General features: G+C 52.0%; 5 protein-coding genes across 5 annotated transcripts; 3 read left to right on the top strand and 2 right to left on the bottom strand.

Annotated features, from left to right (window-relative positions):
• Window positions 1-527: 527 nt before the first annotated feature.
• PtrM4_132480 (uncharacterized protein) lies at window positions 528-1,265 on the bottom strand (the record flags this gene model as incomplete). Its single annotated transcript, XM_066109081.1, has 1 exon — window positions 528-1,265. The coding sequence occupies one exon, from the start codon at window positions 1,263-1,265 to the stop codon at window positions 528-530; it is 738 nt and encodes a 245-aa protein (XP_065961073.1).
• Window positions 1,266-3,175: 1,910 nt separating this feature from the next.
• On the bottom strand, window positions 3,176-4,008 carry PtrM4_132470 (SNARE domain containing protein; the record flags this gene model as incomplete). The annotated part of the gene is made up of 3 exons (XM_066109080.1): window positions 3,176-3,252; window positions 3,305-3,912; window positions 3,962-4,008. The coding sequence occupies 3 exons, from the start codon at window positions 4,006-4,008 to the stop codon at window positions 3,176-3,178; spliced, it is 732 nt and encodes a 243-aa protein (XP_065961072.1).
• A 283-nt stretch (window positions 4,009-4,291) lies between these two features.
• PtrM4_132460 (Methyltransf-32 domain containing protein) lies at window positions 4,292-6,364 on the top strand (the record flags this gene model as incomplete). Its single annotated transcript, XM_001941250.1, has 1 exon — window positions 4,292-6,364. The coding sequence occupies one exon, from the start codon at window positions 4,292-4,294 to the stop codon at window positions 6,362-6,364; it is 2,073 nt and encodes a 690-aa protein (XP_001941285.1).
• Window positions 6,365-7,313: 949 nt separating this feature from the next.
• Window positions 7,314-9,714, top strand: PtrM4_132450 (Tymo-45kd-70kd multi-domain protein; the record flags this gene model as incomplete). Its single annotated transcript, XM_066109079.1, has 3 exons — window positions 7,314-7,386; window positions 7,538-9,663; window positions 9,712-9,714. 3 exons carry the CDS (start codon window positions 7,314-7,316, stop codon window positions 9,712-9,714), a joined length of 2,202 nt encoding a protein of 733 aa, XP_065961071.1.
• A 763-nt stretch (window positions 9,715-10,477) lies between these two features.
• Window positions 10,478-14,008, top strand: PtrM4_132440 (Vps54 domain containing protein; the record flags this gene model as incomplete). The annotated part of the gene is made up of 3 exons (XM_001941248.2): window positions 10,478-10,718; window positions 10,777-13,747; window positions 13,798-14,008. 3 exons carry the CDS (start codon window positions 10,478-10,480, stop codon window positions 14,006-14,008), a joined length of 3,423 nt encoding a protein of 1,140 aa, XP_001941283.1.
• Between the last annotated feature and the right edge of the window lie 91 nt (window positions 14,009-14,099).

Genomic DNA, 14,099 nt, shown 5'->3' with positions numbered 1-14,099 from the left:
ACGCCAAGTATCCACCGACCCATATCCTTCTCAGGCTACAGTTCCTGCAAGCCTCCGCAAGCTGCAGAATCTGAGACAAGACCCATCCCCAACGGAGGTCGCCTACTCGCCACAGCTTACAAAAAAGCATGCACCTGGACAGCAGAGTTTTTGGGTTGGAAAACGCATCTAGTGGTGCCAAGTGAAGCCATTATCGATAAATGCTGCTTACATCGAGGGCAGAGTGGCCAGTAGGATCTTGCCGCTATTGTGAAATGTCATCCATCGTTTGCTGTAAGCTGACGGGTGGCGCTGCTGACCCCCGCGCCGGACTAACTGGAACTCCATGACCAAGCGTGGATTCAGTACGCTTGAGGGGAAACCGGTTGCAGACGCGCAGACGCGCAGACGGGCGGTGTAGTGTCCGTCGTCCGGGTGATGTCCGTTGGGGGGAGATGGATGTGGTTCCGCTGCTAGCCCGAATCTCATCGAAACCAACGCGATGAAGTCGGGGTCACATGACAAGTCGAATAATCTCACAATCCAGGCTACAGAATAGCGATCCTAGGCAACGGCTTATTCTTGATAGCTTCAAAAGGAAGCCTCATCATGAGTCCTGCATCCGCGCTCTTCGACCTAGTATGATGTGTCTGAAGATCCTCTGGCATCCTCATAACCATGACCTGTGCAGCTTCTGCCGGAGTAGGTGCACTAGAGATCCTAGAATGTTTCCGCGCAGATTTCAGTTGTCGGACTCGTGGTGGTTCTTGAATGGAGTTTTGGATGTTGGGGTCGTTTCCGAAAGGTTGGTATGGCATCCTAATGTCGTTGTTGGGGCTGGCATCGGGACTGCTGTCGGGACTGAAGCGATCGAGAAAACCTGTTGATGTGCTGCGTGCAAGTTGCAAGTGCTTTGCTGCTCCCGCGCGGTCTTTCGAGGGGCTTATTTCTTGAAGTTGTGGCTTCCAGCCCTTGGCCATGCGGCCGGAGTGGTATGGTTGAGGAGCTCCGGCAGTGGTGTTTGGTGCACTGACTGTGCGCGAGTGTCCGGTCTGCTCTTTGGGACGTAACGTGCCTGGTATCTCTGTTCCATTTACGAGGGCAAATGCAATTTCACTAGCAGTTGCCCTTGCTTCTACATCGCCTTCTCCAGGAGACACTTCATCGCGGCTGTCTGGGCGACTAGACCCACTCGAGCTTGAGGTTCCAGGTGGCGTTGCATAGCTAAGGCGTGTGGGGCGGGTGAGCGATATCGAGGAGTGCGAGTGCAGGCTCCGGTGGGACATTGAAGCGCTAGGCAAGTGAGGGTAAGAGCGCGATATAGGCATCGTCGACGCTGCAGGATGGATAGCACGCCATGTGGAGGGTGCGTATTGCGCTTGTATTGATGGTTGTCCGAAGATTGGGTTTCTGGCTGGTCCCGATAGATGAGGGGGTCGAGATAACGAGCTGGAAGTTCTAGAATGGGAAGACATGGGCGGTGGGCTATTACTCAAATGGATCGTAGATGCGTTGGCGCTCGAGGAGTCGGATGAGTTGGCACTCTCAATCGAAGTGGGCCGCCGTCGGCCCCGACCACGCTCGTATTTCTCTACACTCACAGACATTGGTGGCGACGTAGTATTAGTTCGGGAAAGTGACGGTATAGAATCTGAATCAGTAGGCAGTTGGTAACCATGTTTGAACAAATGAGCCTCAAAAGGCCGGCTGACAACAGCAAGCATGCCGAAAAGAGCACATGATGCAGTTCTGGTGTCTTTGTCAGTGACAACTCCTGAAACACTAACGCGTTACTGACAGTGCGATGGCAGCGAAAGCTATGCTAATACGGCTCAACTGGCAGGTTGTGCCATACTCGAAACTTTGTAGTCCAGGCGCTTTCTGCAAGCAGACAGGCCTTCTTGCCACAAGAATCATGTTCCACCCAGAAGTAAGCAGCCAAAGTGCACATAGTGATGCTGCAATACGAATGGCAAAGTAAAAGGTTCTGTCAACGGCGGACGTGATTTGCCTTTGTAGCTCCCATGTCTTCTGCTTGAAAGAGAAGATGGTATGGACGAGAACGTATACAAATGTCGCCAGAGCCTGAGGTTCTTAGTTCGTAGTCTAAACTGAAGGGCCTATCTAGACGTACCGATATCGAGGTCAAGATTAATGGCGCAATGCTCGTAGTATCCGTCAGATCGGATGCGGTCTGAACAACAGAGGCGACGAGACTGACAAGAGCACTCCAAGTGAGGATATTTAAAAGGACTGTAATGATAATCAGAGTTACCTTCCGGCGCGGGATTTTTTTGTATATTTTGAGGTTGTTGAGCGGCTGTCGAGCTTCGCTACTGTCAGTGTCTGATCCAGCCATCCAGTGGGAGACAGTGTACGCGCGAGGTAAAGACCGTGTCTATAGCAAAAACATTAAACGAATATTAAAGAGTGTGACTCGTTGGCAAGTGACAAAAAAGCAAAAGTCGGTCAATGATGGCCAGTGCAAGTATGATTTTCGTGAAAGTGTTGGAGGAAGCTGGGCATCTCATACAAGACGTGTCTCAGAGCAACGCTATCATCGTGCTCCATACCTGCAGGGTGCATTCCAGAGCCTCTTCAATACATGTTTCTAATTGTGAAAGCTCTGTGCGACGATGAGACGTCAGGAATGCTGTCGATGAGGGAACCTGTGGGTCCTGATCGGTGTCAACACAAGCCCAACATACGCCCAACACTCTCGCACTATGCCGACATTGCTCGGTTGCCTCCAAATCATTCTGAACACTAAATATCATGGTGATGATGATACACGACAGTCCTGATAGCTGGAGAAGACTAGTTGCGTGAGGTTCTGCCATGGACAATGCTAACTGCACGTGTCGATGGATTACCCCGGAGCCGGAGATTGCCCGAGTAGGGATAGCGCCGGCAACGTGAACCACGCTACAGAAACGGGATCAGGCAGGGGTTGCGACGGCGTCTGCGTCATACGTATACCATTGCGAATATAGTAACGAACGGTTCCAGAAGCTTTAGACCCAATGAGATGATATCTTGAAGCTGATGGCCCTAAACTGCAAGGCAGCCTTCTGATGGTGAGGTAATTGGCGCCAAGCTGGGGTATGTGCTCCGGCATTGAGGGCTCGGCATTTGCATACACGGGCGAGCATGTACCCGGCCGAGTCTAAGGTTTTGAGATGCAATGATTGCGCGTTCAGAGGATGAGAAGAAGGACGAGAAGCAGGATTAAGACGAAAATCAGAACACCGATGCAGCAACTGGACCATGAGTCTACAGTGGAAACAATCAGCAGGGCATGTGACACGTGTTTCAGCTTACGCACCTTCGTTCTGCTTGATGACCCAGCCGACCTTCTTGAGACCCGTTTGGAGCTTTCCGCCGACCCGGTCTGCCACGGTATCTACGTCGTTGAGCAATTCGCCTTGTTCTTCGAGCTCGCGACCCATGTCGTCGGCTTGCTGTCGCAGGTTGCCGACGGTGCGGAAGACGCCATCTAGAGCTTCATCCTGCTCGTGCATAAGCTCCATCTGTCGTTCCTGCTCAAATGCCGCGTACGTATCCTCTTCCTCGAACGAGTCTGGATCGGGCAGCATATCGCCATTCGCAGCGCTCTTGCCCTTGTTCTTCGCGTGCTCGACTGTCTGCTGTAGCTCCTCGCGCATGTTCTCAATCTCATGGCCAACCTCCTTGACCAATCTTCTCCGTCGCTCAACCTCGTCAATCTCCAAGCCGAAGCGATAGGGGTCATGTTCTACTGCCTTGACACTTTCTACAAGGTCTTCAAGGTCCTGACTGAGGTCCTGGAGCGTTTGTTCTAGCTCGCTACGGGCTTCTCGCAGTTCGGGGCTATTGGCTGAAGATGCTGAGGATCGTATACGTAGATATGATTTGAACAGGGGTCGCGCAGTGTTGAGGGCAGACAAGACGTCTCTACAAGGAGTTAATGAAGCTGCTTAGACAGATAAGGAGCAAGTCTTACGCCTGAACCTGGAGGAAAGGATCCTCATCATTTTGTCCTGACATCATCGTGACCTGCGCGACACCGAATTTACTATTAATTCTAGTTGTGAGGCAAAGGAGCGTGTTGAGGCGTGAGATGATGTTTGTCCTGGTCGATTGTCCAAGTGCTCGCTACCGTATGACGCGCCCCAACACCGAGGCTCGGCACGGACCCACCTTCCCAAGAAAATTGACCATGCGAGTCACGAACACCACCATGTTTACCTGATGGCGCGACAGTCCTTGAGAATCAACAAACGGAGAAAACCAACCCGGTGTGAAGGAAGAACGAAAGGATTGGGATGAAACAATGGGTCCGGATACGCCCCTACCCCTCCCTCCGGATTTCAGAGATACCGATGAATACGTCGAGTCATTGCTAAAGTTTTCAACTTCCTCATGGCTTCTTCAGACTCTCTGTGGCGGTGTCCATATCCTCGACTTCTACACTAGGTCACCTGATCTTTACTCGCATATCTTACCTCAGTCATGGAGAGAATGGTTCAAGACGAGGGATATCATGGAAATCTTGGACCTATTGATGAGGGAAGACCTCACCCAATTTGACAATGGTAGTGAGGTTTGGCGCAATGGTCCTGCACCTCCAGAGGAGCTGCTACAGTACATCAAAACTGTGCGGAAGCATCTGTTAGCGCGCGACTTTCCTCCTCCAAACTCAACTCTTGAGCCCCAGAAGACTGCACTACCACGCCATATTGCTATGGGAATGAAGGTCAAGAAAGTGCACGAAGTTGACAACTTTGCACGCTACATTGACAGGCTTACCTCTGAGATAGCAGAGTCTAACAGGAAGCCAATAACCCATCTTGTGGATTTCGGTTCAGGCCAGAACTATCTTGGAAGAGCGCTCGCCGCTTCTCCATACTCCAAGCATATCGTCGCTGTAGAAAGCAAACAACACAATATCGATGGAGCAAAAAACATGGATATTCTAGCCAAGCTGGTTGCAAAGCCAATTGTGATGAGGAACAAGAAGGAGTATCGAGCCAAGCTTGGAAAATCAAAGAAAGGCAACACGACTAATGACCCGTCTGCAATCAGTGCAGAGCCCGGGACGAATGGCGAAAGCAAAGGTCTACCAGATTCTATCGAAACTGACCCGGTAGCTTCTCCAACGCCTCAGAATGGAGTGAAGTGTGATTACGATGGTTGCACAGTTCATCCGCCACAAGCGTCTTCGAAGGAGAAGGAGATTGCTGACGTAGGTCAAGCCACGAAGACTTCTACACTCCAAATATACAACGACGGTAATGGAAGTGTTCAATATGTCGAGCACATCATCCAAGGCGGCGACCTCACACCAGTCATTGACCAAGTGCTTGACAGCTCAAATGTGCCAGAGGAACTCGTGTCTTCAGGGGAAGCTGTGGTCGCAGAAGCTACCGACTTGAAGGCCGTTCCCAAGCCCAAGGATGTGAACGCAATGGTTATCTCACTTCATTCCTGCGGAAACCTCGTTCACTATGGACTACGTTCGATGCTACTGAATTCCCACATCTCCGCTGTCGCAATGGTAGGCTGTTGTTACAACCTCGTTACCGAACGTCTTGGCCCGCCAACGTACAAGCTACCCACGCTTCGGCCGAATCATCCACGACTGGAGTCTACATCCAAAGCCTTTGATCCAAACGGATTCCCGATGTCAGAGAAGCTCGCAAACTACACTCTACCACATACTCCACTTGAACCATCGGAAAGTGGGGAGGAGATAGAACAACCCAAAGGTGTGCGCCTTAATATCACAGCCCGAATGATGGCCGTCCAAGCACCCTTCAACTGGGGTGCTTCTGACTCGGAACTCTTCTTCACCCGCCATTTCTATCGTGCTCTACTCCAGCGCATCTTCCTCGATCGCGGCGTCGTTTCGGCTCCTCTCGACGAGCAAGGTCTCACCGGCAGCGCCGTCTCTGCAAATGGCCATACCTCACAAGTAAACTGGACACCACCTAGCGGCCTCGGCCCTGGTCTATCCTCTGATGGCACCACTACACCGCTCACCATTGGCACACTGCGCAAATTCGCCTACAGCGATTTCGTCTCGTACGTACGCGCAGCGCTGGCCAAACTCACGGCCGAGAACTCGTTCTGCGAAGTCGATCCCACTTTCATCAAAGGGAAAATGGATGGCCTTACAGATGACGATATCCGGGATTATGAAGTGAGGTATACCGAGAGAAAGAAGGAGTTGAGTGTCATGTGGAGTTTAATGGCATTTAGCGCCGGCGTGGTCGAAGCAGTTGTCGTCACGGACCGATATCTGTGGCTCAAAGAGCAAGATGATGTCGAGCATGCATGGGTGGAACCCGTATTCGAGTACAAATATAGTCCACGCAACCTCGTCGTCGTGGGCATCAAGAAGTAGGCAACCAGCTATGCACGACGTTAGGTACCATCTTGCGCATTGCAAATGTAGATCTCGGAGCATCTGCGGTGTGTGGTGGTAGTAGAAACTTAATGTATAAGCTCAACAAGTACAAAGACATGTAGCATACGTCACTAGGTTATCTATCTATCGCAGCTCGCGCTAATAACAACGCAAAACTCGGCACTTTAACCCCACAATACACGTTCGGCGTGCAGCCGCAGCTGGATAACGGTGCTGAAAAACAAAGGCTGAACACAAAGGCCTACTACTGAGGCGTCCAGCTAATTTCTTTGACGGTGCCGTTTTATGCGTCTGCAAGGCTTGGCAAGGCTATTAGGTACATACTGTAAGTACAATCAAGGAAATATAACGCTAACTAAGTGCCGACGTTTGCGCAGAACAAAAACTTAGGAACGGTCAAACTTGCAATGACGGAACTCTGTAAAAAGCATCCATGCACATGCGAAGTTTCAGACGAGATACTTGGTTTCCTGAATCGAATGCAATAGTGATGCCATTAGGCACACCACGCGATTCATGTCTTTCAGCCGCTTCCTTCCCCCCACCCACGCCGCTTAACCGTAGTGGCGTCGCGAAGTTAGCCTAAATAGGGGAAGATCTACACTTACACTTTCTACCCCAGCTTCCTCAATCTCATTCGCACACCTGGGCGACATGAGATACGTACTTGACAGCGACAGTGTGGGTAAATACTGGTGTTCTATTCCTAATAGGCATATCTGGCGCCTAAAACGATCTTTGTATACTAGGATGTCAACTAATTCATCACCCGGGTGCACACAGTGGTGCGCCAGGTCCCAAGATGCCAAGCCTCTAAATAAAGGCGAGATGCCTTTTAGGCGGCAGCGCCTATGGGGTGGGGGGAAGGAGGGTCCTAAAGGATGCGATGGCTGTGATGGCTGTGCAGAGGGGCGTTGGTTTAAAGATGGCGGTGGTGCAGCGGGATATGGGAACCAGAAGAGAATTTGACACACCCGAACATCACGATGAAGACCTCTGTAGTGTTTTCAGCGCTCCTAGGAGTTGTTACGGCACAGACAAACTCGGCGGCTAGCGAAACTCCAATACCATCACTCAATCTGGAGCCAACACCAGCACCGACACCAACAGCAGACGATACCGACATCAAACCCAGCACTATTGCTGCAGTATCAGGACCGATAAAAACCAGCGAAGCATGTGGAAATATCGCTGCCTACGTCGTGGATTCAACAGACAAGTACCCAGCCGTGGAGGCCGAACTCGCATACGCATGCTTAAAGTCTCTACCATTCAACTCGGAAGATGCATCAACTACCCTTGATGAAATCAAGAAGATGGTTCAATTCCAATCCACGCTGAGCTATCTCAAGGACCCGCCCAAGGGATGGCCAAACGAACCTGTGGACATCATGGCCGGTCTGGAAGATATCAGGGTGAAGGTCGAGAGCCCAACGTACACAAACGAGTATGACTTTGAAGCAGACATTGCGGCCTTGCTTGTCAAAGCGCATGATGGGCATCTGGCTTGGAATGGCATGGTATATGCAGCAGCTTTCTTGTGGCGAAGAAGCAGTGATTTTGCGTTGATTTCCGCATCCAAAGACGGCAGCGAGATACCTCGGATCTGGGCGATGCAAGACTTCAACGGCACTACTTCTTACGAGCCCTCGCCTGTTACCAAGGTTGATGGAAGAGATGTTGTTGAGTTCCTGAATGAGGAGGCCAAGTTGAGCGCATACCACGACCCAGATACCCGCTTTAATGCCATGTTCTTCATGCAGCCAGCAGAGAACTTTGGATACTTTACTAGTCCAAGATTCTATCCTGGCGCGAATACAAACGTCACATATGAGAACGGGACGACCAATACGTACAGGAACGGCGCCATTGTTTTGCGGCCAGATATCTGGAGTAGCATTAACAGTCCTGAGACTTTCTACGAGACATACGTCCTTGCCAATTCCAGTACCACCAGCTCCCTTGGAGTGAAGAGGAGGGATGTCAATGCTCCACCACTCAACCTCGAAAACCCGCGCGATTATGAGCTCCACGGCGCACTTGGACATGATTATGGTGCCGTACCGGTCTTATATCCCGACCCCGTTGTTGCACATTCAGCAGACAAGGTACCTTTGGCCGGCTACTTCATCGACACAAGCGTTGGCAAGATTGGCGTGCTAGTCATCCAAACATTCCTCACAGAAGACGTATCCGCTGCCCGAGAGTTCCAGCGCGTAATCCAAGAATACATATCCCAAGCCCAAGCTCGCGGCGTAGAAAAACACATCATCGATGTCCGCACCAACGGCGGCGGGAAAATCTTATCGGGCTACGACGCCTACCGCCAATTCTTCCCCTCCCAAGTCCCGCAAACACAATCCCGCTACCGCGGCCACCGCGCCAGCGAAATCTTCGGCGAAAACATATCCAGCTTTGAAACCCTCAGCCTAACCAACGGCATCCTCTTCACCAGCGTCTTCAGCAACGACGCCTACCTCTCCGCCTCGCTCGAACCCTTCAAGGACTGGAAAGCAATGTACCCACCCAAACGCTTCAAAAACGACAACTTCACCTCGCTCCTGAAATTCAACCTCTCAGACCCCTTAATCACGAGCGACCCTCAACTAGGCGTCGGCATCACAATCACAGGCTACAACGAGCGCAGCAACTTTACCCAGGATCCGTTCCGCGCTGAAGATATCATTCTGCTCACCGACGGCATCTGCGCTTCCACATGCTCCATCTTCACGGAACTCATGACGCAGCAATCAAACGTCCGCACACTCGCCGTAGGTGGCCGCCCCCAACTCGGCCCCATGGTCGCAGTCGGCGGAACAAAGGGAACACTAGTCCTCCAGGACCTCTACATGCACGCCTTATCCACCTACATAACCCTCGCTTTCGCCGACTCGGTCGGTCAGGCCTTGACCTGGCGAGACGTACTCCCTTTCCCCGCACCCATTGCGTCGCTGGAAGCGAGCGTGAACTTCCAGGATAACATCCGCAAGGGCATGGAGGGCGCGGGTGTGCCGACGCAATTTCTTAATGATACCGCTAGTGCGAGGATTTGGTATCAGCCAGGCGATTTCTTCAATGTTACGAAGCTTTGGGAGAGGGTCGCGGGGGTAGCGTGGGGAAAGGATGGCGGGTTGGATGAGGGTGCCGTTGTGAGGGGGAGTATGACAGGGAGGGAGCAGCAGACGGGGAGGGGGGAGGCGAATCCGGGGAGTGAGAGTGATGGGGGTGGGAAGGAGGATGAGGAGGATGCGGCTGTGGGGTTGAGGGCAGGGTGGGTGTGGACTGTTGTTTGTGCGGTTGTGGCGGTTAGTTTAGTGTGGTAGTGAGGTGTGTTGTTGGCATCTTGTATATTGCGTTCTTAGAAGAATCATATGACGACTGTGTTTATTTCATTAAGCTCCTGGCGTGATCTTGATGGATCGACCGTTTCTTCATCTCTGATAACTAACAAGCTCTCGCTTGTTGTAACTATTCGTTGACTTTCTGTCGACGTCGCAAACATGAAACGTCATTCTTCATACTATCCAAGCAGCTCTGATTGACAAGGACGAAAGAGGGCAGGAAATGGATAGCCTACTACTTCTATTGGGCTATCCTTTTTCCCTAAGGGGACTGTATTGTAATGGATAGCCTACATGCTCAATTCTGACATTAGCTGCGATGTATCAGACGCGGTATCGGTGCCTAGGCCAAAGTCATCATTTTTTATCTCTATCAAACCCTCTAGGTCCTATAATTTCATTGGTACATCTTCTCTCCCTGCCTTATCGTACTGGAGCCCCACCTGAGTCAGTTGTGTAATGCTTACATAATGCGTGTGAGGTCGTTATGAGACTGAGACTCGTGTTTCGGCTGCATGGGCCGGCCCTTGTCAAGCTTCCAGAAGCCGCGGGTCCATGCACACTCACCACCGAGCGCGTTGTACCTGGGCCGCCCACGACGTTGGTCTTTGCGCCTTTTGTCCTTGTCATTTTCTGGGCGATAATCAGCAAACCAAGGTCCAATCTCGCACCGAATATGCGATAAATTATCCCCGAGCTGCTCATCCATGCCGCCGCCCATTGAGCACCCCCGACCTGCGCCGCCATCATGTCGACGACCAATTCCCCACGGCGGTCGAGTGAGAGTTTTGAGTTTCTATCGCCAAATCCGCCCCAGGGCGGATTCCAGTTTCCCCCGCAGCACGAATGGGCAGGCCGGTCAACGTCTACGGGTGGGCGCTACAAACCGCGACGTGGCTCTACGGCCTCTTCAATCCACTCGGTCGGTGGTTCACTTGATAGTGGCTTCAAGAGTAGCATGGGCGCGGTGAGAGAGCAGAGCAACAATGGTGGGCAAACAATAGAATAAAACGTCATCTATTGAAGGACGGCTAACCCTGGCTCAAGCTATCTCTACGTTGCTCACGCCGCCCATTATGCGGACTGGCATGGTTCCGCATACAACTGCTACGGCCACGTCTGGACATCGACCACCATCCACCAAAGATATCCCTCCTGTCACTCTGACGAATGTACCCCACATCGAACCCTCCGCCTTCAATCCATACCTCTCGCAAGTCGGCAATCTGTACGAGGCATTCCAACGTGCAAAGGCTGAGGCTGAGGCCGAATCAACGCAGCCAGTAAGGAGAGGGTCAAAGAAGCAAGATCGCTCAGAATCCCTGGAGCGCACTCTACATAGGAGCTCGTCACCAAGGCAAACTTCGAGAAAGGAGTACCGCTCAGAGTCTCTCGAGCGCAGCTTACACACAGGCTCACCGGCCGGCACCCCGAATCTTGGCGGAAGGTCCTTTTCTCCCCATTGCAGCCCGAGGCTGAAGCGCCGAACGAGCGGATCGAAACGTACCGTTCCCACAATTACCCCCCTTTCTACGATACCCAATATTTACTTTGACGAAAACTTCCACCTCGAAAACCCCCGAACCTTTGACGTCGTGAGCGAACGATCCGAGGTGGTCAGACCGGTACGGAACTCAAGTACCGATGATTATGGCGCGAATGCTTCGCTGGACGCTCCACAACAGCCGGGAAGGAAAGCGCTGGCGACGAATGCGATACTGCAGGAGAAACTATCATGGTATATGGACACGGTTGAGGTGCATCTGATATCTGCTATATCTACGGCATCGTCATCGTTCTTTGCTGCGCTTGGCTCGCTGCGCGACCTCCAGACCGAAGCAGCCGACTCGGTGGCGCGAATAAAAGGCCTCAGGGAAGACCTGAAGAAGCTTGACGAGCAAATGGCCATAGGAGGCTTGAAGGTTGTCGAGATGAAGAGACGGAGAGAAAACCTGAGAAGACTGGCCGACTCGGTCGACCAGCTACAAGCTGTGCTTTTTGGATTGTCGCGCTGTGACCAGGCAGTCGTCGATGGCAACCTGGAGAGTGCCATGACTCGGATAGAAATGATAGAAAGACTCATAACTGGGGCGCTGGATACCAGAGACGCGCAAGCTACTGCTTGGCTAGAGTCACGCCTGCCCCTACAATTGATCGATTTGCGCCATCTGAGAGCACTCGACGGCGTTTTCGACGCCGTTACTGAACTAAAGTTCCGCGTAGGAAGAGGATTTGAAGCCCATTTCGTCGACACCCTACTCACTGATTTGCGTGAGCACGTCAAGCGAGTTCCGACTCATGACACACTGGAACGATGGGTTGCCGCTTCGCAAAAGGCACGTGGAAACAGCCAGAAGGTTCAAATAGCTTTGCCCGCCTACATGACGACAGATGAAAAGCTGCGTGCAGACCTCCGAGCTAGCTTGTACGGTCTGAGCGGGGCGCAATTCACGAATCAAGCGAGCACAACCTTTAGGGAATCGATAGTCAGAGAGATGAAACTTCTCATTCGCAAACACTTGCCAAGTTCATCGGATGATGACACTGGGTCCATGGCTTCTGTGTCTACAAGAGGTGGTCGCGGATCGAGCCAGGCGGACAAGAACTCAATCCTGGCAAGGAATCTGCGTGCGATGGACCCTGCAGACGCTGAAGCCTTCTTCGCAAACATATTCACCAACATTGGCGAAGCCCTGCGGCGACTTAGTATATTGGTCAAGGTGCTGCTTGATGTAACGAGCGGCGTTGCCACACCTCCATCTGCAGGTGGGCTGCGGTCCCCTCTAAGAAGTCCGTACGGGAACACTATGGATGAATACATCACTAACGGCCCACCACCCCCGAGTGCGAGCGATCTACAAATGGAGCTCATGCAAGCTCTCGACATGTCAAGCCTTTTGGGCCAGGCTGTAGACGCGGCCCAGACGCAAATCACGAAGCTTCTGAAAGTGCGTTCCGAAGCTACAACTAACCTCCCATTGGATCGTTTCCTACGATACTTCAACATGTGCAGGCTGTTTGCCGACGAATGTGAGGCAGTCTCAGGCCGTTCTGGTGCGGCCTTGAAGGCTGTTGTCAACACCCACATCAACGACTTTGTGAGCAAATTTGGGGATTTCGAGAAGCAAGAGCTTGCAAAAGCAATGGATGCAGACAGGTGGGAGCCCAAGGACTTTGACGCAGACGACACCGAAGTCTTGGCACGTTTGTTGAGGGGCATGGAGAGCGATCCACCAAGCTGGGCAGAGACTGGTGATGTCCTCCGGAAAATCGAGGAGCCAACTACAAACGGTACATTAGCACTAACAAACGGCAACGTGGAAGAAAAACCAAAGGAAAAGGGCAAAACGACTGTGCCTGCCATTGTAGACGAGGAAAAGTATACGATATCACAGTCTTCAACAACCGTCCTTCGTGGTATCGAACGCTTCGAAATTTTGGTTTCTTCCATGCCGAGCATGACTTCGGAAGTTTCTACCTCACTTTGTGAATACATCAAACTCTTCAACTCCCGGCTTTGCCAGTTGATCCTTGGCGCCGGCGCCATGCACTCCGCTGGTCTAAAGAATATCAACACCAAACACCTCGCCATCGCCTCACAAACTTTGTCCCTAATCATCGCCATCTTACCATATATCCGCGAATGTTTCCGCCGACGCGCCGCCTCTGCAGCGAACAAGTCTTCACTCAGCGAATTCGACAATGTGAAACGGCTGCTTCATGACCAGCAGAACCAGATCCACGAGAAGTTGACTGATATCCTGTCTGGGAGAGCGACAGTACATATGCGCAGCCTCAAGAAGGTGGAATGGGACAACGACGCTGAGATTAACAAGGACGTCAGCCCCAGCATGGAGAGTCTGACCAAGGATACTGTGACCATGCACAAGGTCATTAACAAGTACCTTAGCGATATCCAGGTCAGGATGATCATGGGTCCCGTATTCGAGAGCTACAGAGACCAAGTTGGCAAGGTGATCAGAGAAGCAGCGGTCAAAACCCCCGGCGGGAAAGCTCGGTATGTCGTGCAGTGTTTGGAACAAAGCATTTATCCTAACATCCGAGTAGATTACTTCGTGAAGCCAAGCTCTTTGACGCAAAACTCGGACCCATCGACGGCGCTGGAAACGTCGGATCTCACCTCATCGGCCTGGTCGTCAGCAAAGCCGTCTCAGAGCCAAAGCCTGAACCTACACCAGCAGTCGAAGCAGAGAAGAGCGAGAAAACAAACGGCACAGCCGGTGCAATGGCGGAGACTGCTAACGGCAAGGCTGCCTAAGCTTGAACATTGGAACATGATGTTTTGCTGAGACCCGCTTGTCTGGGTATGGGACGGGGTTTACACTGGTCAAAAGGGAAACGATGATACC

The sequence above is a fragment of the Pyrenophora tritici-repentis genome, chromosome 7 (assembly GCF_003171515.1).
Source record: "Pyrenophora tritici-repentis strain M4 chromosome 7, whole genome shotgun sequence".
Taxonomy (NCBI): domain Eukaryota; kingdom Fungi; phylum Ascomycota; class Dothideomycetes; order Pleosporales; family Pleosporaceae; genus Pyrenophora; species Pyrenophora tritici-repentis.
Note: the sequence above shows the minus strand (reverse complement) of the source record. Positions and strands in the feature narration are given on the sequence as shown.